Raw genomic sequence first — 24,065 nt, 5'->3', positions numbered from 1 at the left:
CTCTGCCATCTCTAGCTGTGATTTTTCAGTTATTTTCCTGTCGCTGTTCAGCTCTGTGGGAGGTTTGGCTTTACTCTAATGCATCACCGCTCTGTCACGCTGGGCACTCCTTCTCCATTCTATACACGTGTCAGGAAGGAGATGTTAAGATAACTGGATGATCCCAAAACAATGCTTTGAGATGGATACCCTCATCTGTAAAAGTGTAAATCAAAGACGATTATAACTATTTAACCAAATCCAGAAGCCTGTATATTTCCCTTCCTTGCTCAATTTGTACTTGGACTTGATCAAAAATGAGTCCCTGAAATCTGTCTCTCACACCACCTCAACAAACCAGGCTCAGTCTCGTGCTCCTTGCCATGAAATCAGTCCCAGTCCCATGACACTCTGCATGCTATATCCACTTTGGACATCTCCCTTCCAGTGTATTCAAGTGCACAGCCACCTCAAGCTGCTGATTTGCTATTAGGTTCAGATGGTTCACATCCTTCAGGGTCCCCAAACTGTAGGAATCCAGAATGTTGCTTATACCTAAAGCAAGTTCTGGCCTTTGGTTGGTTCCCGAAAACCTTCTAGGAAGAGACCTTTTCTGCAGTCTCTACTGTTACGTTCCGCATCTTCCTTTGGTATTCTGCATTCACAGCCTCCACATCCAGGTCTTTTCCTCACAGCCAGCTCTTAAAAAACCAACATGGGCTTATAAATACCGTTCCAGCAAAGAAGTCAGTGTGCCTCTGTCCCTACTGTGTCCTGCTGCCTCGAACCCCTATTCCTTCTTCTCCTTTCCCTTTGAGTTCAGAGGACAGCCTGAAGCTTGCTTATCCATCATGCAATAGGTCCTGTTCAGGGGATAGGATGTCAGAAGGACCTAATACTCCACATAATGTTTTTGCTGTTGGCTGATGGTCTGTATCTCCCAGGAGAGAGCTTTTCCAGCAACAGTGCTACAGACAGCATCTCCCTGGTACCCGTCCTCTCAACTACATGCCACCACCCAGTGGCGTGGCCTCTAAGTCAGAAAACAAAAAGGGGAAATATGTGTTAAGCTCTTCCAGTAACAACCAGCAATGTCCAGCACAAGTGACCCTCAGTGAGCATCCCTCCTTCCTTGTCCATCTATCTGCTATCCCAACCACTTGCTCTTGACTCTCTTCCAACCAGGACAGGACTTGTGCCCTACACAGTGGTTCTGTCCCTCTCCCGGCTCAGCCACATGTTGGACAGAAAGCCATAGAAATTAAATGATTAGTCTCTATTTCTATACACATGGGGCATTGATCCCAGGGTCTGTTTTATGAGCTGGAGAAGGGGAAATGGAATGGGGACAGGGTGGGGGATAGAGGAGTGTGTTTCATTTATAAAATCAAGCCCCTGTTCTGGTGAAAATCGAAGTTCCTGTTTCTTTCCCTCTGTATTAGACTCCCTGTCGTCTTACAGGAAATCTTAATAAAGTCTCCAGGGATGTTTAAAATGAATTTTAAAAAATCATAATCCCCATATGGAAGCACTGGCATCAGCAAGATATACCACTGCGTGATAGCATGGAGCCAGGGAATATTTGAAGGCCTGTAAAATAAACTCATTAAACGGGTATTCTGAATGCACTGCCTATGGAAAAAGCCCCCCACCAGCTTCTTTCTATCTTTGAGCAAGGAAAGAGATGTGCTTGGAACCAAGAAGATTGAGGCTGTGATGGAGGGAAAACAGCACTTCATTCTGTAGCAGGGACAAATGGCAAAGGGTAGACCCTTACTGCAAAGCAGAGATAGCTTTCTGCTTTCAGAAGGTCTGCTTCAAATCCACCCCTCCTTATGCTGAGGGACAGATAATTCAGAGTTGAATCAGCCATAGGTAGGATTTTGCATGCAAGGGGATGGCAAGGTCTTTAAGAGGTAGAAATATTTTTTCATAGAATGGCTTGGGTTGGAACGGACCTTGAGGGTCACCAATCTCAAACTCCCCCCACCACAGGCAGGGCCACCAACCTCCCCATTTCATACCAGCCCAGGCTGCCCAGGGCCCCATCCAACCTGGTCTTGAACACCTCCAGGGATGGACGGGGCATCCACAACCTCTCTGGGCAGCAGTTCCAGCATCTCACCGCTCTCATAGTACAGAACTTTCCTCTGATATCCAACTTAAATCTTCCCTCCTTCACCTTAAAACCGTTCCCCCTTGTCCTGCTATTATCTACCCTTTAAGACCCCGGGCAACAAGTAGAATATGTTACAGAATGTAGGAAGTGTTACAGGAGAACATAGGAATGTGTTACAGAGGGTCATAAAATAGGTTGTCTGTGCAAAGCCACCAAAATCCAGCATCGTTCCAGTGTCAGGTTAGTCAAAGGTTCCTGGTACCACTTGTTCTGAATGGCAACACAGAACCACACAGGAAAGGCAAAAAGAACAGGTCAAGCACACAGTGCTGCTTCTCTGGAGGACTCCTCTGGTTTCCTTGTAAAAGAAGACTGTCTCTTCTAAAAAATCACAGACTTAAGCCCATCTAAAGAAAGTTAAATTACAAAAATTACAAAAATTAAATTAAATTACAAAAATCTCTTTTTTTTTTTCCCCATTTTCCCCTATCTTTAAAGCAAAATTACTTCCTCCCGTGCAGTGTATCACCTCTTCAGTTTCTCAACAGTAGATTTTGAAAGTGAACGTGCATTTCTATTATGGCTTAAATAGGAACAATTCTATTGTATCCCATGAGCACCCTGCTAATAATTTTGTTTTCATATGCAGTTTTCTGGTAAGAGAAGACAGCAAAGTTCAGGGACCTTTACCACTATTATGATAGATCAAGTCCCTGGAGAGTCTTAAGAATGAAATATGCACAAAACCTTGTTTCACAAGATCAGTGGTCAAGTCTTATCCCAGATTTTGCTTATGACATTAAGTAGACTGTCCTTTGTGCTCCAGTTACCCTGCTTGACCCTTCTCAGATTGCATGAGAGGCTCAGTACATCAGCAAAAGAAGATGTATTTTCTTCAGTCAGAAAAGATTAGGACCATAAAAATGTTTTGGCTTTTTGTATAGAAATGAGAGGAGTGAGAAACAAGGTGCCATGTGAAATTAGAATTAGTAGAGAGCTCGTGTTCTCCTTGTTTTTGTATGATGCCTTAGTGGGTAGGGAGTTATGCTTCAAGAGGGTGCTTCTTTACTGAGTTTGCAGGTACATGCTCAAAGTGCCCAAATTTCTGACCCTCCAAAATAAAAGGAAATGAAAATATGGAAAGAAGAGCTTTTGGAAACTCTTTATTTCTGAAAATGACTTTTTTTTTTTTTTCCTTTAAGCCTACCAAAAAAAAAAAAAAAGAAAAAGGCCAATCATCCCCGTGAGATAAAGATCAACCATGACCTACAGGTGAAATGTTCCATCTTCAGTCCTGGAAGTATTTGGGGGTTGATCCATTTGTTCAATCGTTTATTCATTTTGGCCACTGGAAGGAGAAAGAGCTTTGTGTCAGATTTGGGAATCCACATCACCTGGTGGAAGAAGGAATCTCCAGTGCCAGGCTTCCCTGGCACTCATTTGTTCTCCATGGGTCTAATGAAGTGATTGGGATGGCATTGGTGATCCAGATTTCTTCCTTGATCCATCTCAAAAGGGAGATGGGCACAGAGAAGGCAGAACCAAGACACTGCTAATACTTAAACCTGCTTTATGAAACCAATCAGAGTTGGTTCAGAGTCACATTGTGTAGGAAAGTACACAAAAAGAGAGCAAAAAGAATATTATTTTTCTTTGAGAGTCTCTGGGGCTGCTTTAATAACTCCAGGGGGTTCCATCCTCCAAAGAAAGCTATGTGTTGAAAGGGTATCATGCAACTGGCTAGCAATAGGTGTACTGTGGTTGTACAGTCCCCTGGCAAAACAGCAGAAATCTATGCTCATTTTTCACACTGCTTTTCATTGGTAACATCAAAAGCGAAAACAGTGATGGAAATTGAGAGAAAAAAACAACAACAATAATAATAATGCCTGCAGTTTATCCATTGGCTTTTTTTTTTTTTTTCTCCAAAATTAACCAGGATGGAATTCAGAACTCCAGCTTCCCAGCCCCCTCCTGTTGAATTCCTCATCCAGACTCATGATCTTTACTGTAGCCTTCCGTGGACAGTCCAGCTCAACGTTCATCCCCTGAAGGCAATAATAGCTTTCCTGATAACTTTTATATCATCAGTGGGATTTTAAGCAAACTGTCACATCCACAGACAAAAGGAAGAATAATACTGGAAAAAGAAGATGGCTCAGGAAGAAAAAACGATGTTGTGAAAGTCTTCTTAAGATCAAAAAAGAGTGGTAACAAAAGCCAGGCTCAGTTTAACACCACAAATAAGACAAAATCCATCCAGCACAAACTGCTTTTAAAGTTGTCTCAGATATTATAGAGAAAGAACAAAGTCCCCTCTAGTGGAGAGCAGGAGATCCTGCAAGTCATCCTAACAGAAGTATCTCTGATTCTTCTTTCCTCCCATGTCAGGCACACACCACATAATGAAAGCAGAGATGTGATCATTAATACCTGGGTGCCTGAGCCTCGAGTCTTAAATCCTGCTTTTGGATTTGTTGTCACACTTATGTTTCCAGAGAAATTAGTGTGTCTCCAATTTTGTCATTAATGAATCACTTTGCAAAGCTTCAGAAGCTGTGAATGAAATTTTTTCCAGTGCAACTTCTCCATCTGGTGGTGTGAAAAGTAGTTCTCATCTCACTCTGGTCAATGTGCTCCATTCCAGCAATGTTTTTTACACTCACTCTGATGTATAATACTCATCTCAGGAATACTCATCTCAGTAATATGCTGGACATTTTAATACAAGCTTGGAGAAAACACATATCATTTTTTGGGCCATACCTATACATTTAGTTCCTTCCACGGTTTCTTCATGTATTACGACAAGTTTTGTTAGGTGAAATGTTTTCCTGAATGTCTGCAACTCACTGTAATGCATTCTCTTCATTCTACCCACACACTGTAAGTGACAAACAGGAGACAAAGTGATGTACACAACCAGGTGATCCTGAGCTGATCCTTCTCAGAGCTGCAGGACAGGGAAGTGGGCCTTCTTGCTTTGATCACAGCTGGATCTCATTCTACAGAGGCTTGTACCTGTGGACTGGAGTCTGTAAGATACAGGCATCCACTCAGAGCCCAAAATACACAGTAAGCTCAGGTGCAGTAAGTTCAGTTGTGCAGTTCCTAGGGACTGACCCCTGTGCCCTCAGGCAATGAGAACTGCCTGAAAGTAGGTATTTCTTTTTTAAATTATTCTCCCTAAGTGTTTCCTCCCCAGCTGTCTGTATGACCCTTATATTCCCATTTTCTCCAGTGGTAGATAAAAGTCCTTTTTCCTGACCCTATCTACAACTTGGTCATTGTCCTGTGCCATAAGCCTGTGCAACGGAAAGGAGGAAGCTGTTCTGCCACTTGTGCTTGGCTTTTTACTTGTGAAAGGTTTGGAATACAAGATTTATGGGGAACAGCTGAGGGAACTGGGATTGTTCAGTTTGGAGAAGAGGAAGCTCAGGGGAGACCTTATCATTGCCTACAGTGACCTGAAAGGAGGATGTAGCGAAGTGAGGGCAAGCCCTTTCTACACAGTAATGACAGGACAAGAGGTAATGGCTTTAAGTTGCACAAGGGGAAATTTCAGATGGAATATTAGGAATAATATCTTCTCCTAAAGAGCAGCTGCCCAGGGAGGAGGTGGAGTTACCATCCCTGGAGATGTCCCAGAACAGTGGAGATGTGGTCAGTGGGCCTGGTGGGAGTGGGTTGGGATTGGACTTCATCTTATTGGTCTTTTCCAACCTTAGTGATTCTATAATTCTATGATTCTATTTTTACTCATCATGGGTTACATGACAGTGGATGGAGATTTAGGGCTCCAAACACATAGGGTCAGAACTGCTTTCTGTATAGAATGCCAGATTATCCCTGGAGCCAGTGGATTGTCACCATTCACTCTACTACCAAATATTTATGTGCTTGTGAATGTCTTTCCCATCCTTGTTACTCAACCCTACGAGTTGGACTCGATGATCCTTATGGGCCCCATCCAACTCCAGATGTTCTATGATTCTATAAATCCTACACAATCCCTTCACTAGCTGTACTGGTTTTGAGGCCTTTCATGAGCTGATAACCTCATTAATACTGTAGGAAATAATAGCCTTTGTTTTGCATTCAGAATGGGATGGGTTGACAAGGAAAAAAGAGAAAGGCAAGATGGAACAAATGAGAAATGTCTTTGCAGGGGTAGATCAGTTCTCTGTGTGTTGAAACCACAGAACGGATAGAAAATAGATGGATTCACATAAATCTAACTCACTGGGGCTTGAGACTTACAACCTACTGGAGATCATAGAATCATAGAATATCCCAAGTTGGAAGGGATCCACCGGGATCATAGAGATGGCTCTCTTCTTGCCCTACAGTGCAGACAAAATTACACTGGTCTGTATACTCACAGACGGTGCCCCTGTCATCAGAATAGCTTGCAAACTCTCATTAGAGTGAATGTTTTGTATTTGTGAGCCTGAATACTCCATGCTATCATGGCTGTCCATCTTGAAGCATAAATTGTTGAGAAATTTACAAAACACACAAGGAGAAAATCCAGTGCTGTTATAAGAACTCCAGAAAATTCTCCGGGAGGTGAGAGAAACGTGGAAGTGCAGCAAAATCCCTGGGTTCAAATCTGCTCAGGAAGAGAGAAGATATGAGTACACCCTGGAGATCCTGAGTTCTGCTGCAACGTGCTGGGCTTTCACATCTCCTTTATCTCAGAGGGCTATCGACATCTGCAGCCTCCTTGGAAGAGATGGCAAAATGAGGGCAGCTCCTAATCACACATTACTGATGCCTTTTTATTCTTTGCCCATCTTCCTGCAGCTTGATTGATGTGCCTTTCATCAGGAAAGAGAAAAAGGTGGATGCATCTTCTGGGAAATAGGCAGTTTTGTGTCTAAGGAAGTACTTTCTTCAGCAGTTCAGAGAAAGAGGCATCAGAGAAGGAGGAAGAAAAGCTTTCTCCCATGTGTCCAAGTCAACTTTCAGGAACCACATGAGCTATGACTTAGAAAACTCCATTCTTTGGGTTTTAGCATTGAGAATTTAATTAATGCCTAAAATGTACAAACTCCATGTAGTGAGTGTTAGTTATGTTCATCAAAAGCCTCTAAGTCTTCATGAAGAACAAATTTAAACAAACTGCCAATCTCCTCCTATTAGTTGAAGGAATGCACATCTCTGTCTGTTTCCATGCTTATCCACACACCAGGTTCTCCGTGCAGGCTGTAGTTTAGTCTCAGTTATTATCATGTAGTACACACAATACATATTTTTGCAGGCCACTGTCCAGCCAAATTGTCAGATTTTTCCTTTGGAGAACAAAAAAATAGTGACTTGGTCTTCAAAATATAATCAATCTGTACATCTACTGGCACTCAACACCCTGAGTACCTGGAACAGCAGATGTTATCTGCTCCCAGTGCTCCATCCACAAAAATACAGCATTGCCCTGCCCGAAATACTGCCAGCAGTCTTTCAGCAGGGTCACTTCTTCTTTGCTGGAGCTTTGGCATTCCCACCAGCTTTGCCATTAGCTTTGGAGCTTCCCCCTGATTTTGCTTCTTCACCTTCTTTTTCACCTTTCTTTCCACCACCTTGTTTCTTTTCATTACTGCCTTTTTCTCCCTTTTCTCCCTTTTCTCCTTTTTCTCCTTTTTCTCCTTTTTCTCCATCTTTTTTCTTGGCATCCTTCCCTTCTTTCTTGGATCCGTCTTTCTCACCATCCTTCTTCTTGGATGCATCTTTCTTACCCTGAGCCTTGTCCACTTTTCCAGAGACAGTAGGAACTTCTTCCTTTTTTTCTTCTGCTACCTGAGCTGTATATGAGGATGGAAAAAGAAAATAAAAAGGCAGTTAAATTGGAGTGACAACAGATGCAAAGAGTATAAAACTTTTGCACCCCACTGACAAATCCTGGACAAAAGAAAAACACTGTCGCTTTGTCCCTATAATAATTTTCCTCACTGGCTAGTAGCTTTTCATGCCTTTGTTTTGAGAAGATAGACTAATGGGGTAAAGAAGAACCGATAATTTGAAGACCAGAGTTGTGGCTTTGTTGGAAGAAATAATTGGTCAGATCTGGTCCCTGCACTTCAGAAGAACAGCTCATAAGCATTTCCCAATAGAGGCATTCAATGCAGAGCAGTCTCCTTCCGGGCAAAGGAACAGAAACCTCTCTGATGCAATTAAGTACAACTCTGGCCTGTTTTTCATTTCTTTTTGTTTCTTTGATTGGTTTGGGTTTGGCTTTTGGCTTTTTGCTTTATTATCATTATTTTGTTTCATTTTGTTTTGCTTGTTTGATTGTATTTTTGCTTTGCTTTGTTGGTCGGATTTCTGCATTGGGTGGGCAGTGAGCATTCTGCTGGGGTTCTCTGCTCTCAGAGACAGTCAAGCAGAAGATGAGAGGCTCAGCACATGGTTACAAAGTAGGATCTTCTTATGTCCTGTCCAGATTTGGCACCATGGGACTGGTTTCCTAACTGCACCACTGTAATCAATGGTAAAAACATGCCATGGGCACATAACAATTAGCTCTTATACAGAGCTAGCTCTGTTTTGGTGTGTTTTAATCCATCGTAGTTGTAGGATGCTGATAATACCTTTACTTACGGAATGTCTTTACTTAGGAATACCTTGGATTCAGTACCCACAGAAGACGACCCATATGTAACACTGGGTCTGCAGACAAATTATCCTGTCAAAGAATATAGATTTATTTCTTTTTACTTCTAATAGAAGTGTTTAATTTTCTCAAAAGTATTGCTGAGCTCAGAACTTGATGCACTGAATTCTCCTTTCAAGCTGCAATACAACACTCAAACACAGATTAGTTTTTCCTTTGCACATGAGCAGCAAGGTATACAGTTTTGAAAAAAGAAACAGGCAAAAATGCGTTAAGTTTCCCATTATCTCTTTTCCTGAAAAGCCTCATTGTAGGACTCAGGTGTGTAAATAAACAACCAAGTTAACACAATTATCCAGCTTAGCCAAGATGTCAGAATGACCTGGCCATGAGCAGGAGGATTATTGGTCAGCCTGGTCAGCTTTCTTCAGCTGACAGTTAGGATAAGATGCCAAGGAAAAGTGGCAGTGAACTGGATCAGGAGGTAATTTGGTAAAGAGTGAACCTTTGGTGAGATGTCTCAATCCCTACGTGGAGCCAAGCAGCCCCAGACCTCCCTGCTATGGATATCTGTAGAGTCATTTCTAGATGACGGCAGTGTAAAATAAGGAGGAATAAAACCTGCATTTATAACGTTAACCAAAAGTATTCTTTCTGATGGCACACTGATATAAAATGTTATCTTTTGACCTTGGAAACTGGTAATTCATTTGTACATACAGATGGAAGTGAAACAGTGCAGACTTTTTCTTACAACCAAGGAGGAAATCCAGACATCTCATATGAAAAAATGAGAAAACAACAATAAACAAACAAACATACAAGAAAACCACAAAACTGACCAACCAACCAACCAAAGCCAACAAAATCAACACTGCCTGCTTCCTGGAGAAATGTGTTAGGAACTAGATAAACTCCCAAGAAGTCAGCTTAGCTGCTCTGAACCAGAAAACTTGAAGATTTCCCAAGCCATGGACCCAGATTGTGCATCTCAATTCACAGCAAGGGCTCAGTTCTGCTTGTACTCCTCCCACAGACTGTGAGACAGGGCAAAATAAACTGTTTCTAACATTTTATACACTGAAACCTAAAGTCTGTTTTCTCTTATGTCCATATAAAGGGCTTGCCACGTACAACACTCAGGAAAGTGCATGGAGAGAAATTTGGCAGCTATAAGAATCCATCACAGAGTCAAATGATGCCAAGAAATGAGAGTATTTAAGCATTGTAATGTATTCATGATTAATAGCATTTGACAATTACAGAAAGCTTTACAGCATTTAACGGCCATTCAGTAATTAAAATCATTCAGGTTGTCTCTTTGGCCTCGACTGGGTCTACTGGGAGCTGTCACAGTGAAAGTATATATATAGTCAGTGAACACATACGTTATATTTCATGACCAGATAAATCAAGGTGGGCTGCCAAATGCCAATGGAGCAACACGGGAGTCCATAGCACTCTGACAGAGAGGAATAAGAATAATAGTAGCACAGAGATGAAACCTGAAGGTTTGCATATGTTGCATTGTAATGCCTAAATCACAAAATGAAAACCTTCTGAGGTCACGATTCACAGTGATCTCAGAAGGAGGCCAGACTAGTGGGTTTGATCACACATGGCTTTTGTGTCTACCATTTCAGCATCAAAGATGAGTCAGTCCATTTGGGTCTCCAAGACTGAAAGCATACAGGCATTTTTAAGACACAATTTACCTACTTCACTTCAGCATCTCCTTTACTGTGAAAGGAATCAAATCCTTTTTGTTTTCACTGTGAGTCATAGAATGGTTTGGGCTGGAAGAGAACTTAAAGATCATCCAGTTCCAATCCTTGCCATGGGCTGGATGCCACCCACCAGATCAGGCTGCCCAGGGCCCCATCCAAACTGGACTTGAATGCCTCCAAAGGGGCATCCACAACTTCTCTGTGCAACCTATTCCAGTTCTTCACCGCTCTCTGAATGAATAACGTCTCAAATTGATGAAGACTTCTCCACAGATGTGCATAACATAATTGTGGATGGATGGAGCCCTCCTCAGTCCCAACTCCTTCAGGGCATATTTGTATCTGCCCACAGAGGACCAAGAGGTTCAAAACACATGTATTCAGGAGACATAACCGGACTTCAGCAGCCTCTCACCAACACGTTATCCACTTGATTCCTACCCTGCCAGGACAGACCATAGCTCTGAGATTCTCACAAAGTCAAAGTGTGGTCAACTACTCATACATTTCATGGGATAAAGGCTGTATGGTGCAGGTAACTTCTAATAAATTGCTTTCTTATGGTGATTTATTCATGATGCAATAGTTTACTATGGTCCAACTAAATATACACCACACATTGATGTGTTGTGTTGAGAGGGCTGCTCATAGGAGATCCAAAAGTATGCAGTGAAATTGTCACTCTGCTGCCCAAAAGCCCTCTCTGTCTCTTTGGGATATTTTAACTCTGAATTTATAGGTTTTCTAGAATTAACAGCTAGGCAGAAAGAAGATGGAGCAGATGAATGAGTTTGGCTTTCAGCTGTCTATATGCATTAACCTTCATATTCTGTGGAATTTTAGGACTCTTATAGAATCAGAATTTGGTATTTTGGCCAGAAAGTCAAAGGATATAATATTAAGTAATTCCATGTGTGATTTCTTTTATATATATATATATATATGTGAGTGTTAAGTAGACCTTGGGATGGCCTTTGATTTTGAAGTACTTTAATTTAACAGCATAGGCAAGGGTATATTTATGCCAACTGTGATCAGTTCAAGACAGCAGTCTGGCCATCTTCAGTTTATGGTGTTGGCATAGACTAAACACTTTGGAAACACTGAGGTATGTGTAAGTGCTTACTATTAAGCACATTTCTGTATTTTGCTGGTGTAGGACTAAATTCACACAATAATGTTTTCTACTTCTTCCATCATTTTCAGGAATTGAAACATAATGTTGTGAGCTAAAGAAACTACAGGTTTCTACACAACTACAGACCACAATGCTTGCAGAGACACAGCAAACAGAACGAAAAAATAAAGATTTTCATTAAAAGTTACTGTGAAAACAGAGGTGAAATGCAGAAAGGCAACTGAGAAGCAGAGAGTCCAAGACATGGTGCATCTCATAGGAAGCCATGGAAAAGAGAAGCCATAGACAGACAGACAGACAGGAAGGCAGTCCCCTAATTTCCTTGTAGGGCCATTTCATCTTCTTCTTTCAGCACAGGCAGGGAGCTGAGAGGTCTGGACTGGACATGACCAGAGAGAGTTGGGAGAGTTTCAGTAGAGCCTAGGGTACAGAATCAGGAAAGGAGAGTGAGAGAAGCAGAGACCAGTGACAGAAATACTCTTGGCCATCCAAATAGGGCAAACAATTTCTGGGCAGTGTGAAGTTTTAGTTTTTTCTTCCTACTGACACATACCTCCAACCCAGAAATTGTCCTTAAAACGGAACGGATTCTTTGGAATTTTTAAATACAAAGTGCAAAAGATTAACCCTGACTTACACTATTGGAGAAACTGTCCCCTTCATCTGAATGATTGTATCTGCTGCCACATATGCTGCAGGTTTAGAACAGTGCATGTGAACAGAAGGGACTTACCAAATCATGGCAATATCTTCATGGTTATGCTCAAGAAGCCACACTGACTTATATGTAGGGATGACCTAACCCTTTCCATTCATGCATATGGAAAACAACCCCAAAAGAAGAGACAGGTCTTATGTGTAGCTGAGGGCATGCAAATTACCTCCAGGGATCTCTGTCAGCTCATTGAGTGGTGGCACAGTCTCCAGTTTGTCTGCATATGTCTTGGCTGCTTGTCGTTGAGCATATCGTGCCTCAATCTCTTTCTTTGTCCGGGGAATCCGGCACTTGAAGATACAGCACAGGGTAATAACTAGGAAAGGAGAAAGACAAGCAAGAGCATTCATCTTAGATGAGCAGATCTCTGCTTAGCACTGGTTTCTTTAAGTGAGAACCTGGAGCCATTTACGTCAGTGGAAGTATCCATCTGAGGAACAGAGTCACACAGTTTGAAGCAATTTGGTTCTCTGAAAATATAGAACTCATACTCTTCAGCTGAATTATGGTAAAGATAAAAGAAAGAATATATCTAGGAAGATATATTTTTCATTAATTCTCAAATCTGTACATTACTTCAGAATTTCCATCTGCAAATCTAACCATGTTTCAGGCAATTCATTAAAATGAAATAGCTTTGTTGCCTAGACTAGGACTTCATTAGCTTGATCAAATAATTGATTCCATGTATAACCTCTGAAAACAACAAAACAGAACTTCAGGGAAAAAGGTGATGAGGCTTTGAAACTAGTAACCATGCAATTATTTGTCCCGTAGCTTTGCTCCATGTAAAGAAGCACAAGACCTCATAGGCGACATGAACCTTTGAGTTACTCTTTCCTGGGCACCTTTGTCAAAGTCAATGTAAGTTTACCCATTCAAGCTATCTGAATGCTTAAGCTTATGTATATGCCTTGCAAACTCTGCTTAGGGGCAGAAACTTGTGAGCAGAAAGATGTTGTATGGTCAGTTTTACGTGCTCTGCCTCTTACCTTAACTGGAGTTCTCTCATGATGCATCAACTCTATGAGAAAATAGCAGGCATCCAACTTTTTACATATTTCATCAGTCTAGTCACCTGTTCTGGCTTTCTATTTCTGTCATGAGCAAAGGATCAGGCTTTTGGGACTAATTCAAGGAAAAGCCAAAAACAACTGGTTATTTTTGGTTTCAAGTTGAGATTTTCTCATTCACCAGGAGTAAAATCCTCGTGCAGAGTCTGCACAACCGTCATGCAGATCATTTCTTTGGTGTCAGTTTATATCCTAGAAGTTTGCCCTGTGCTAGTTCAGCCTTTCCTAAGCAGAGGATCATGATAACCAGGAACAAAATCTGCACAGTGTCTTCATATAATAGAAGAGAAAAGGAAAGAAGAAAGACACTATCCTTAGTGCTTTAGTTGAGACCAGTATGAAGTTACCACGCAAAGTGAAGCAAGTCCCTTATCCCTTTTTGCTGCCAAAAATATCACTCCCTTTAAGCAGTTTGCTGTGCAGGCTCTGTACTGGAATCACATTCAGGGCCATCTAAACATCTAAATCACAACAGGGTGAGAGGGAGGGAAGATTTAGGTTGGATGTCAGGGGGAAATTCTTTACAGAAAAAAGTGGTGAGGTGCTGGAACAGGCTGCCCTGAGAGGCTGTGGATGCCCCATCCAGGGAGGTGTTCAAGGCCAGATTGGATGGGCCCTGGGCAGCCTGGTCTGGTATTAAATGAGGAGGTTGGTGGCCCTGCCTGTGGCAGGGGGGTTGGAGTTTCAAGATCCTTGAGGTCCCTTCCAACCCTGGCCATTCTGTGATTCTGTGATTCTGAGATGCCTGGTGCTCCAGTGAATTACCAAGAACAACATGACATTGCAATAACCTGCAACTGGGGAAGCAATCAAGATGCTTTTATCCCTTGTCTTCCACGAGGGTCAGCAGCAAGCTGAGAGCAAGAGAGCTGGCATGTCTCACAGGATAGCAAGGCATCCATAAGATGTTACTGGCACAACTTCGGCAGTTTGCAGTGGGTAATGTGAGCACATGGGGAAGGCATATGGATGGGTCTGCACTGATTTTCAGGGCTATTTCCCCATGCATCTGGCTGGAGAGCTAAACCACACTGCAAACAATGGGCCCTCCTCATGCTGGCAGACAAAAAAACACCCCCAGCAGTGGGGCAAAGACAAGCCAGGCATAAGCATCCATTTGAACAGTGACAGAAAGCAAGGAAGCAATTTATTGAGAGGAGTGGGATCGAGCTTTTTCTCTACAGGCTTTTAAATGGGGATCCATTGTTTTCCTAAAAGCATTCTGGATTTCAGCTGAGCTGGGAAATCCTCTCCTAGAACTCAAGAAAACTAGCACTACATTTCCTGGGGACTGATAAATGCAGAGATTGTCACTTTCAAGTAAAGCACGGAAAGATGGGTCAATGCCCTTGAAAGTCAAGAAGCCTGCTGCTATCCCAGCAGTTGGCTTATCCCTGTGGGGAGGAGTAGGGGTTGTTGTATCCCTCAAAGATCCACTTCTTCTAAATTACTAAGGACAAAAGTGGTTGATTCTCCATGGCAATCATGAGCTGGACTCTCTGTTTAACTTTCTGACAAAGTGCTGTACTGAGGTATTAGAGATTTTTGTTGTCTTGGAGCATGAAATCATAACCATCCACTGGAGCAAGAGGGTTTTGGGAAAAAACAGAATGCTATTTCTTCTCTTCACCTCCCTTGCAAGTTAAGTTCAGTGTGAGGCTCGAGGACATGCAGAGGAATAAGTGATGAACTGAATGTCATTATCTTTTACAACAATAGACAAGTGCATAAAATTTTGGTACAGAGCCTTAGGACACTGAGACTGATGCCAGGAATACTCTGAGGGTGTTGGCTGACAGCTGAGCCAGCAGTGTGCCCAGGTGGCCAAGAAGGCCAGCAGCATCCTGGCTTGTGTCCGCAATAGCACAGCCACCAGGAGCAGGTGATCATCCCTCTGTTCTGGCACTGGTGAGGCTGTACTTCAGTGCTGTGTTTGGTGTTGAGCCCCTGACTACAAGAAGACAGTGAGGCCCTCGAGTGTGTCCAGAGAAGGGCAGAGGAGCTGTGAGGGGTCTGGAGCACAAGTCTGATGGATTGGACTTTGTGATCCTAAAGGTCTTTTCCAACCTTAATGGTTCTATGATTCTATGAATGATCATTTCATCACTAATGGGAAATTATTGCCTGTTGGATTTCTTTGCTTTTCCATTCAGGTTGGACAGGAGGCTGTGGAGTTCACCTGCCCTGGTTGATACATCCCAAAGATAAAGGTGAAGATTGGGGTCTCAGTTGCTTTAAACTGCCTTGGAGACAAAGAAATATCTTTACAGGATGATTGATCTTGTATTAAGAAATATATTTAAGATAGATCTGATAAATCATCCTGTGCATCTGCATTTCTCCTGTTAAATACAAACAGAGCTTGGTGTTGACCATCTACCTCTGAGAGCTGTGATCGCCTGAAGCAAGAGCCAGAGGCCAGACAGTGTAAACAGAGATTTACACTGAGGCATACAAATTATCCCTTCAGAAGAGGTGAATCTCATCCTTTGGAATGAAAGAGTGAAATTCTCAACCCATATCAGAAGTTTGGAGCCACCTTACTATCACATGAGGATTCTTTATAATGAGGATTGCTGTTTAAAAATATCCATTCCCATAAGATAACATCAAGAATTGGATTGCACTCTCTTCCAAGAGAACATCAAAGTAATCCTCTTACAAAAGCTCAGTACATGTCATGGCATCAGCTGAGCCCATTAACTGATGGGCCCTTGCTCTCAGGGTAGATGAATTACCATATAAAACATGTAAAACCTGCACTAGGGTAAGGTATGCAATGAAAGTAGTTTAAAGATTTTCTTTGAGATAAGAATGGGTGCAGAAATCTTAATTGCAACTCAGTTGAATAGTGATAACCCAATCAGAAATAATGATCACTTTTTAATCTGAGTCCATAAGATGAGGCAACTGGGGGACTAATTAAGGTTGGACGTGATTGAGAATATGTTGTTATGCTGTTCTTCTGCCAAGCAGAATACTGACTTGAAGCCTTGAATGCATGTTAATCCTATGCTTTAATGATGCTGCTATCAAACAATATGAACAAAACAATATGAAGCCTCATTCTTTCATGCTGTCCTTTTCTTTTCAAGGATTTCAGTATTCATTTCAACATTTCAAGAAGGCTGAGAAGCCTTCAGAAATGCACCCTAAGTCAATTACTGTCTTAACGTCTGTCTGATGCTTTAATGAGCTCAAAGCAATCTGCCTGAGATATTTTAGGTCCAGAAGGATATCCAGTATAAAGGTACAGGGAAAGTACTGGATATCCAGTATAAAGCTTGAAGCAGTGACGACATTCATGGTTTCTCCATTGTCAAACTACACAAGGCAAAAGAATCATAGAATGGCCTGGGTTGAAAAGAACCACAATGCTCATCCAGTTCCAACCCCCTGCTATATGCAGGGTCACCAACCAGCAGACCAGGCTGCCCAGAGCCACATCCAGCCTGGCCTTGAATGCCTGCAGGGATGGGGCATCCACAACCTCCTTGGGCAACCTGTGCCTCACCACCCTCTGTGTGAAAAACTTCCTCCTAATACCTAACCTAAGCCTCCTCTTTCTTAGTTTAAAACCATTCCCCCTTGTCCTATCACTATCCACTCTCATTAAGAAGAGACAACCTGTGCTACAAAACATAGTGGGGTCATTTTCAATCCTCTCTGTTGCAGATGCAGAAGAAAGAGCAGTGAGGATACAGGGAAGAAGGAAGAGAAGGTGAGTATGGATGCAGAAGAAAGAGGAATGAGTATAGATAAAACAGCAGAAGACCAGTGCAGATGCAGGGTCTCTATGGATCTCTTTATGGGGTCTCTCTCTGAGTCTCTATGGGTCTCTTTATTAAAAAATAAATGGTCCTGTGATAAACACCATCCTCCATTCAGTGCAAATTTAAAACACGAGCTTTCTCTTTTCTAGTGACAAGCTCTGGATTGCTTTGCTTTTCATCTTCTAAAAATTATTTTCCCATCTTTTGTTTTTGTTTTCCTCCTTTTCAGTTACCTGACTTCAGCCACCTGTCATTGAAACAACGATGCTCTGAATTAGGAAGTCTGTTCTGATCCTGCACGCTGTGTTTTCTTACCACTGTGATGATTCAAGCTGACAATCCATCAAACCACGTTTCATTGCTTTTGTCAGCTTGGTCATGCAAAATGCAGCTTTTCAAGAAGGAAATGTGTATTTTGTGGTCCTTTATGAAACGGATATTTTAAAGTCAACCTTTTGTGAGCTGCGATGGCAAAGGAAACGTTGTTATTGATATATTTTCTTTCTTCAGCAAATACTAAAAAACTACGATTGGGGAAATAATAGACTATCTCAAGCTAGACGGGACTCATAAGGAGCATTGAGTGCAGCTCCTAATAACGAGGAACTCTGAGACTTGACCCTTTCTCGATTTTTTGTCATATTTCCATTAAGTATTTCCATTGACGAGGTCAATGTCTTCCTAATGTCCTTATCTATTCAGGCTGGACGAGCTGCGAAGTGGCTTCAAACAACTGAGATCACCTGAAAACAAGCACCGAGCGAATGCTGAATACTTAATTTGCACCATAAACAATTAGGTGCCCCTGGTAAAATAATGACTGCGTATTCGCTCCCATTGGCTTGAATTGAAATGTTTCGTTTCTTAACTGAGGAGAGCTAAGAGAGCTATACACAAAGGTCTGAAGGGAGCAATTCTGGCTTAAAGCAAATATCCACGTGGCCAAGTTCCTTTATTCATGGTTTCTTTCCTTTCTTCATGGAATTTAGCACATCAACAGCAACACTTCTAATTTAGCTGAGAAGTAAACTTAAAAAAAGAAAAAAAGTAATAATAAAAATAAAACCAACTCAATTCTCTTAGGAATTAGGAAAAAATAAATATCTTCTCCAGAGACACTCTGGTCTGCTATCTTAGCAGACCTACGACTGAGATCGAAACAATCTTATAAATTGGATGGAAATTGGCTGCAATACACAGTAGGTTTGTTCCCTTTGAAGCTGAAAAGATATAGTCTGCCACTGAGGCATTTAATTAACGTTTAGCAAAGTAGCCTGTGCTACTTTGAGTTAATGAGGCAGCCCCTCCATTGTTAATAATGCAAGCAATTAATGCAGATGTATTGAATGGCAAGCTAACTGTGGCACTCCTATTTAAATGCTTTTGAGAATGCCAGAGAGCTGCTCACTATTGATTGAGATGATGTTTTAAGGGAAGAGGGGATGGTAAAGCTGTTCAAGTCCAGTTTGGAGCTAGGATGATAGATGCCCCATCCCTGGAGGCATTCAAGGCCAGGCTGGATGTGGCTCTGGGCAGCCTGGTCTGGTGGTTGGTGACCCTGCACATAGCAGGGGGTTGAAATTAGATGAGCATTGTGGTCCTTTTCTACTCAGGCCATTCTATGTTGTCTCCAGATCACTACAGCCCTATATTCTACCCTATGGCAGTTCTTTCAAGGAAACCCTTGTACTCCAATTAACGTATGAATTAATCAGTTAGCAAAGCTAGGAGTCAATGAACGAGGAGATCTAGACTTCAGACTCAATAGTTGTATCGATGTAACTCCAAGAAAATCATATCCAGCTCTGCAAAACGCCCTGAAGAGATGCTGACAGCACTGCTGAGAGGGGCTGGGGCTGCTCCAACGTTTGCTCAGCCATCAGGTTTAACTGCAAGTCTGCACGTGATGTTTTCCTGGTGTCTGGAATTGAGGGCCTGTCTGCACCAATGGATCACATCAGCTGACCTCTCTGTATGTTGCAAGTTATTATGTTTAATTACTGCCTGAGTGCAATAATGCATGTTGGACTGAATCCTACTTTCCTCTGGGGAGTGCTGTTAAAGTTGGAGAGTGTGGCAACACTTAGTCACTTTTTCTGCCACTTTTATTTCACTAATTCTTATTTGAATTGACCTTGGTTTAATTTCTGGACTCTGCTCTTGCTTTATCCAGGAGACTAAAATAGTTTTTTAATGCCTTTATTCCTTCTGAAGTCCTTCAGTGTTGCACGTGGCCTCTTGATCTTCCTGACCAGCCAAGCTCAGTGCTTAGAGAAGCTCTTGTTAGAAGATTCTTCTCCAGGTGAGAGGTTTGGCTTTTTTTCTTTCTTGCTCACTCTTGTTTTTTTCAGCATTCCAGAGTTGCATGGACCTTCCCAGGGCAGCAGTCAGAGATGCAAACATCTTCCTGCCTCTTGCTGACTACTGTTCGTGCATTCAGGTAACTCTTTACTGCAGTATCACCCTGAACTTATTGCACTGCTCTTGTAATAATTATTACAAATTTTACTAACACAATCACTGGAGCCTATTTATTCTGTAGATAAGATATATATATATATATATATATATTCCTTGCCATTCATGGACTTTTGTCTGTATTAATTCATTACTCCCTGCATAGCTCCTTCCACTTCTTTTTCTGAGATAGATTGGCAAGGATGACAGCTTTAACAGCAGCTGATTTGTATTTATTTTGAGGTCATGAATGAAAAATATGGGTTAGGGTTGGACACTTCATCAGAATGAGTGTTTCCTTGCAAAATTTTGCTCTGTCAAAGGAATGTGGGGGGTGGATGCAAGCTACTCATCACCAGGAACTCCATGGAACATCCCTGTAGATCCAAGCAGGGTACCCAGAGCAGATGGGGATAAAGGCCATCTCACAATCTCTTCATCTGAAACACCTATTCTATGATCTGGTTGCTCTGGATCCCTACTCTGAAAGTATCTCTTGATAGATGAGATCAATCCTAGCAGTTAAATTCCCATTAGATATTTTAGTTGGCAATCTGAGTTGTTAATTAACACAAGCCCTAATTAGATAAAGCTGCTGATTGCTTATAGTTTCTGTATTTTTTTTGAGGTCCTTTACACAATAGTTCCCGAGGGTAAGGTTGATCTTTCTCCAACAATTTCCCAACCACCCCATCTTGAAGACCTGGAGCAGAGTTGGGATTTACCACTGCAGGAGTGAGACATGGGACTGAACCCTCCCCACTGCCACCATTCAAGGAGAAGCCAACACTGCAGCTATGTGAGGCAAGGTCTAAGGATGATTCTTTTGTCTATTAAGGCAAAATACCTCTTTTCAAGCATTTATTCAAAACATAGTCAATCAGCAGGGCTTGTCTTTTCTGCCAAACTAGAGGTAGCAACAAAACCTGGGATCCCAATACTAACATCTGATCTTGTGACTTGGACAGATAAAAAAGAGATTGGTATCTAATCTCTGCTTGCAGATTTGTCTACTTCCAGGCCCTGTAGAATCATTAAGAGTGGAAAAGACCTCTAAGATCACCAAATTCAACTCCCACCATGCCCACTGACCACATCCCTCAGTGCCACATTTCTACTGTTTGCAAACACCTCCAAGGAGAGTAACCTCTCCACCACTCTGGGCTACCTGTGCCGATGCATTACCACTCTTTTGGAGCAGAATTTTTTTCCTAATATCCAACTTCATGCAGTCCTATGGACACACAGATTAATTGCAAGAAACGTACAGCTGTCATCTCTATTCAGTTATACCTGCTGAGAACGGGTGGGCTGTTATTTGCCTCATTCTGGGAATGTACAAAATCTTTATTAATCTTAAAGCTGGTGCTAGTGTGATTTTTTTTTTCATGAGATACTGGCTTTTGCCTTGTCACTGGGTAGAGAAAATGCCCAGTGGGGGCTTTGGCCATGAAACTGCACCTGAAGAGCAAATGGGAATTAGAATTGTGACGGTCTGTTGAAATAACAATGGTAATACTACATCAGGATTTGAAGGGCTAATCAAGTGGTAAATGGAGTTTGCCCAGGAAGAAGCAAATCAACCTTTGACTTTCAGCTCCATAAAGCACACACAAGTGATACTTGGCCCATGCAGATCTCACCTTGTGCACTGTGCATTGCAGCAGTACAGCCTCTTTCAGTCCCAATCTGTGACTATTAGTACACAAGTACATATCAATGTGGACAATAACAGAAGATTAAATTAACGTTATTGCATAAAACAAGAACAGTACAGGACTCAATCTCTGGAGATCCCTTGCAACCCCTACAATTCTGTGATTCTGTGATTTATCATCAAGACAGAATATCTAGTTGTTAGTCATTGGAGTATGTAAAAAATGGCCTTTGTAAGAGACTGAATTCCTCTTAAGCACTCCCTTTTTGTGTCTGGCTTTAGCTACACATGCTACAGCATCGTAAAGTTTGGGACCTGGGCCACTTTGTAGGCACACATGCACTACAGCTCTAAAACAGAAGGAAATGTTTCACACCCAAGTTTTCCATGAGACAGCTTGGGCTGAGGGTAATAAGGATGTCAAATTGTTGTCCCATGTAAGAGCCACTTCTTACCCCAAGTAATTTTCTGTGGCAGGGACAGTACTGTCTCTGCATCCACCTCTACCACAGCACCTCAATGAGTGTTTCTCATATTCTGAGCTATTAGAGATGCAGCATTGGTAGATAAACGGCTAAAAAAGCACCATCCGAAGCATTCCTGAGCTGTACTAAATTGTCTATGCTTTTCTGGAAATTTTGCACACTAATGGAAATATCTGGACAGTTTTGCTATCCAAAAAGTAATAGTTATTTAATGGTGTAAATCTTCTGCCTGGCATTTGTTCTTCAACAGCCAGGGCAAGCTGGTAAATAAAGCCTCTAAAGCTTCAAATTAAACTGTGTTCTGTTAATTGCATTCAAGATGTTTAACAGCTTTTTAATGCTTGTTAAATAATACTTCATTACTGGGGACGTGTTCGTTCAATGTGAGCCTGCCTTGTGTTCTTACACTATTTTATATTCCTCTTGGACCATTGGCAGGTTCAGGGCAAAGATGTCCAGGTAAGAAGAGCTTTGCATTTTGTACTCCCATCAATGCCCCTGATGGTAGACCAGCTTCTTTAAGTCTACGTGTTAGAGGAGGACTGACTCATGGTTAGGGTTATCTGTTAACGTTTGATTGGCATGGCTAAGAATGGGATAGGTAGCACCTCTGGTAGGTCACAAAGATGGGGGAAAACATATGGGAACTGAACCTCCAACTTCTGCAATCAGCTTCTGGTTTAGCCCACTGTTTTGTCACTCTGAGCCCAGGTAAGACTTATTTCCTAGTAACAGTAGACCTGCTGTGGATTTTAACTGGGATGTTCTTACCACATGGCAGGCTGATTGTTGAGCTTCCTTCCAACCTAAACCATTGTATGTGTAGTAATTAAACCTGTTTCCATGGCACCAGAGCTGTTCTGGTGCTACTGAACCAGCAGCACTGAATAATATCAATTAATTAAGATCTTCCTACTCATGGGCACAAAGTTGTCTAATATGCAGTGCCACCTTAGCTCAGCAGCTCCTTGGCATGATGAATAAGTGCAATCCAAAACCAGCTTGGTCTTGAGCTGAGCACAAGGCATGAATCTAGAATGCTGCAGCTGAGTGCAAGGCTCAAGACCATGATTCCACAAATCTCGAAGGTGGCAGTGGGTTGAACTGACAGCCCTGCTGCTACCCCACCCCATATGGAAATCTCCTGCCAAAGTCCCTCAGACCATCCCACCTTCTCCTTTAGTTTTGTCATTCAGCGGAGCAAAGAGTCAAAAAGGAATGATAAAAGATCCTCTCCCTGCCTGTGATACCTCAAATACTATGGTACAGATGAAGATGGACTCTGTAGGAGCAGCCCATGTCCTCTCTGGAGGGCTGGTGGCAACACACCTGGGACTGGTACATAAATAACATACATAAACATGGTGATCAGCTGATCTGAGGGCTTAACACCTAAGTGAAATAAACAGTCTACAGGCTTGTGGTTTATGGTTGTTACTGTGCCCTCTAGAAGGAAAGGGTGAGCCAGTGGAGAACACACTGAGCAGGCTGATGGCTCTCCTAGGGATAGATAAGGGCCATCTACTCCATCACAGCATCCTGTTTGGCAAAAGATAATCCTGGTGCTGCTCAGCCATTGATCTTCATGGATGAAACAGACTATGCAGGAGATTCTGACTCAATCCCATTGTATCAGAGAGATAGCATTGGGCCTCAATTCCCTATTTATACCTTTCACAAAGAAATTTTGTGACACAGCAGCTAGATGACAATACTCCTGAGTAAATCAAGTCCTCCTGGCCGTGAATCCCAACTCAGTTGTGCACTGTTGTCTTATCAAAGCCCCTTTGAGAAGCAGACCAGGTGCCACTGCTGTCTTTGCTAGATGCCCTGGTTTGACAGTAGTCTCCATTCTTATCAACCAGCACTCAGTTGTGCTGGGTGTGATGAGGCAGCCCTGAATAAGAATTTCAGGGCACACCCTCAGGAGACTTCTGAACATAATGGTCTTGCTCTTCCTGATTAAAGTATCCAAAGAAGAAGGTTTCCTTTAACCAAGAGCTGATTGCACATAAATCTTGAGGGCAGAGAACAGCAGTGAGTTGACTGCTCTGCCTATTAACTGTTAACTTTTTCTTCCTTCCAGATTTTTCTGTAGTGTTTGCTTACTCTAAAAATAAGCTTTCATGTGCCTTCACATGTTGCAGAATAAAAAAAAAAAAAAAAAGAAGCATTCCTGATATTTTAGTAAACAAATAAGAATTATGCAATGATTGAAGAACGCATCCATAATTTTAGTGGGCATGGTGGTGATAGGCTGATGGTTGGATGATCTTAGTGATTTTTCCCAACCTTAATGATTCAGTGATTCTATCCTTGAGAGTTATACCTG

At 42.0% G+C, this 24,065-nt stretch overlaps 1 protein-coding gene across 1 annotated transcript in view; it reads right to left on the bottom strand.

Moving 5' to 3' along the window:
- Positions 1 to 3,287: 3,287 nt before the first annotated feature.
- Positions 3,288 to 24,065, bottom strand: part of TMIE (transmembrane inner ear) — a 44,204-nt gene continuing 23,426 nt past the window's right edge. The window contains exons 4-5 of the mRNA XM_031554014.2: positions 12,455 to 12,604; positions 3,288 to 7,899 (exon numbers count right to left, since the gene is read on the bottom strand). Coding sequence (XP_031409874.2) covers positions 7,568 to 7,899; positions 12,455 to 12,604 — 482 coding nt within the window. The 3' untranslated portion in view covers positions 3,288 to 7,567. The remainder of the gene's footprint in view (positions 7,900 to 12,454; positions 12,605 to 24,065) is intronic.

Source organism: Meleagris gallopavo, chromosome 6 (genome assembly GCF_905368555.1).
Source record: "Meleagris gallopavo chromosome 6, MGAL_WU_HG_1.1, whole genome shotgun sequence".
Lineage (NCBI taxonomy): Eukaryota > Metazoa > Chordata > Aves > Galliformes > Phasianidae > Meleagris > Meleagris gallopavo.
Note: the sequence above shows the minus strand (reverse complement) of the source record. Positions and strands in the feature narration are given on the sequence as shown.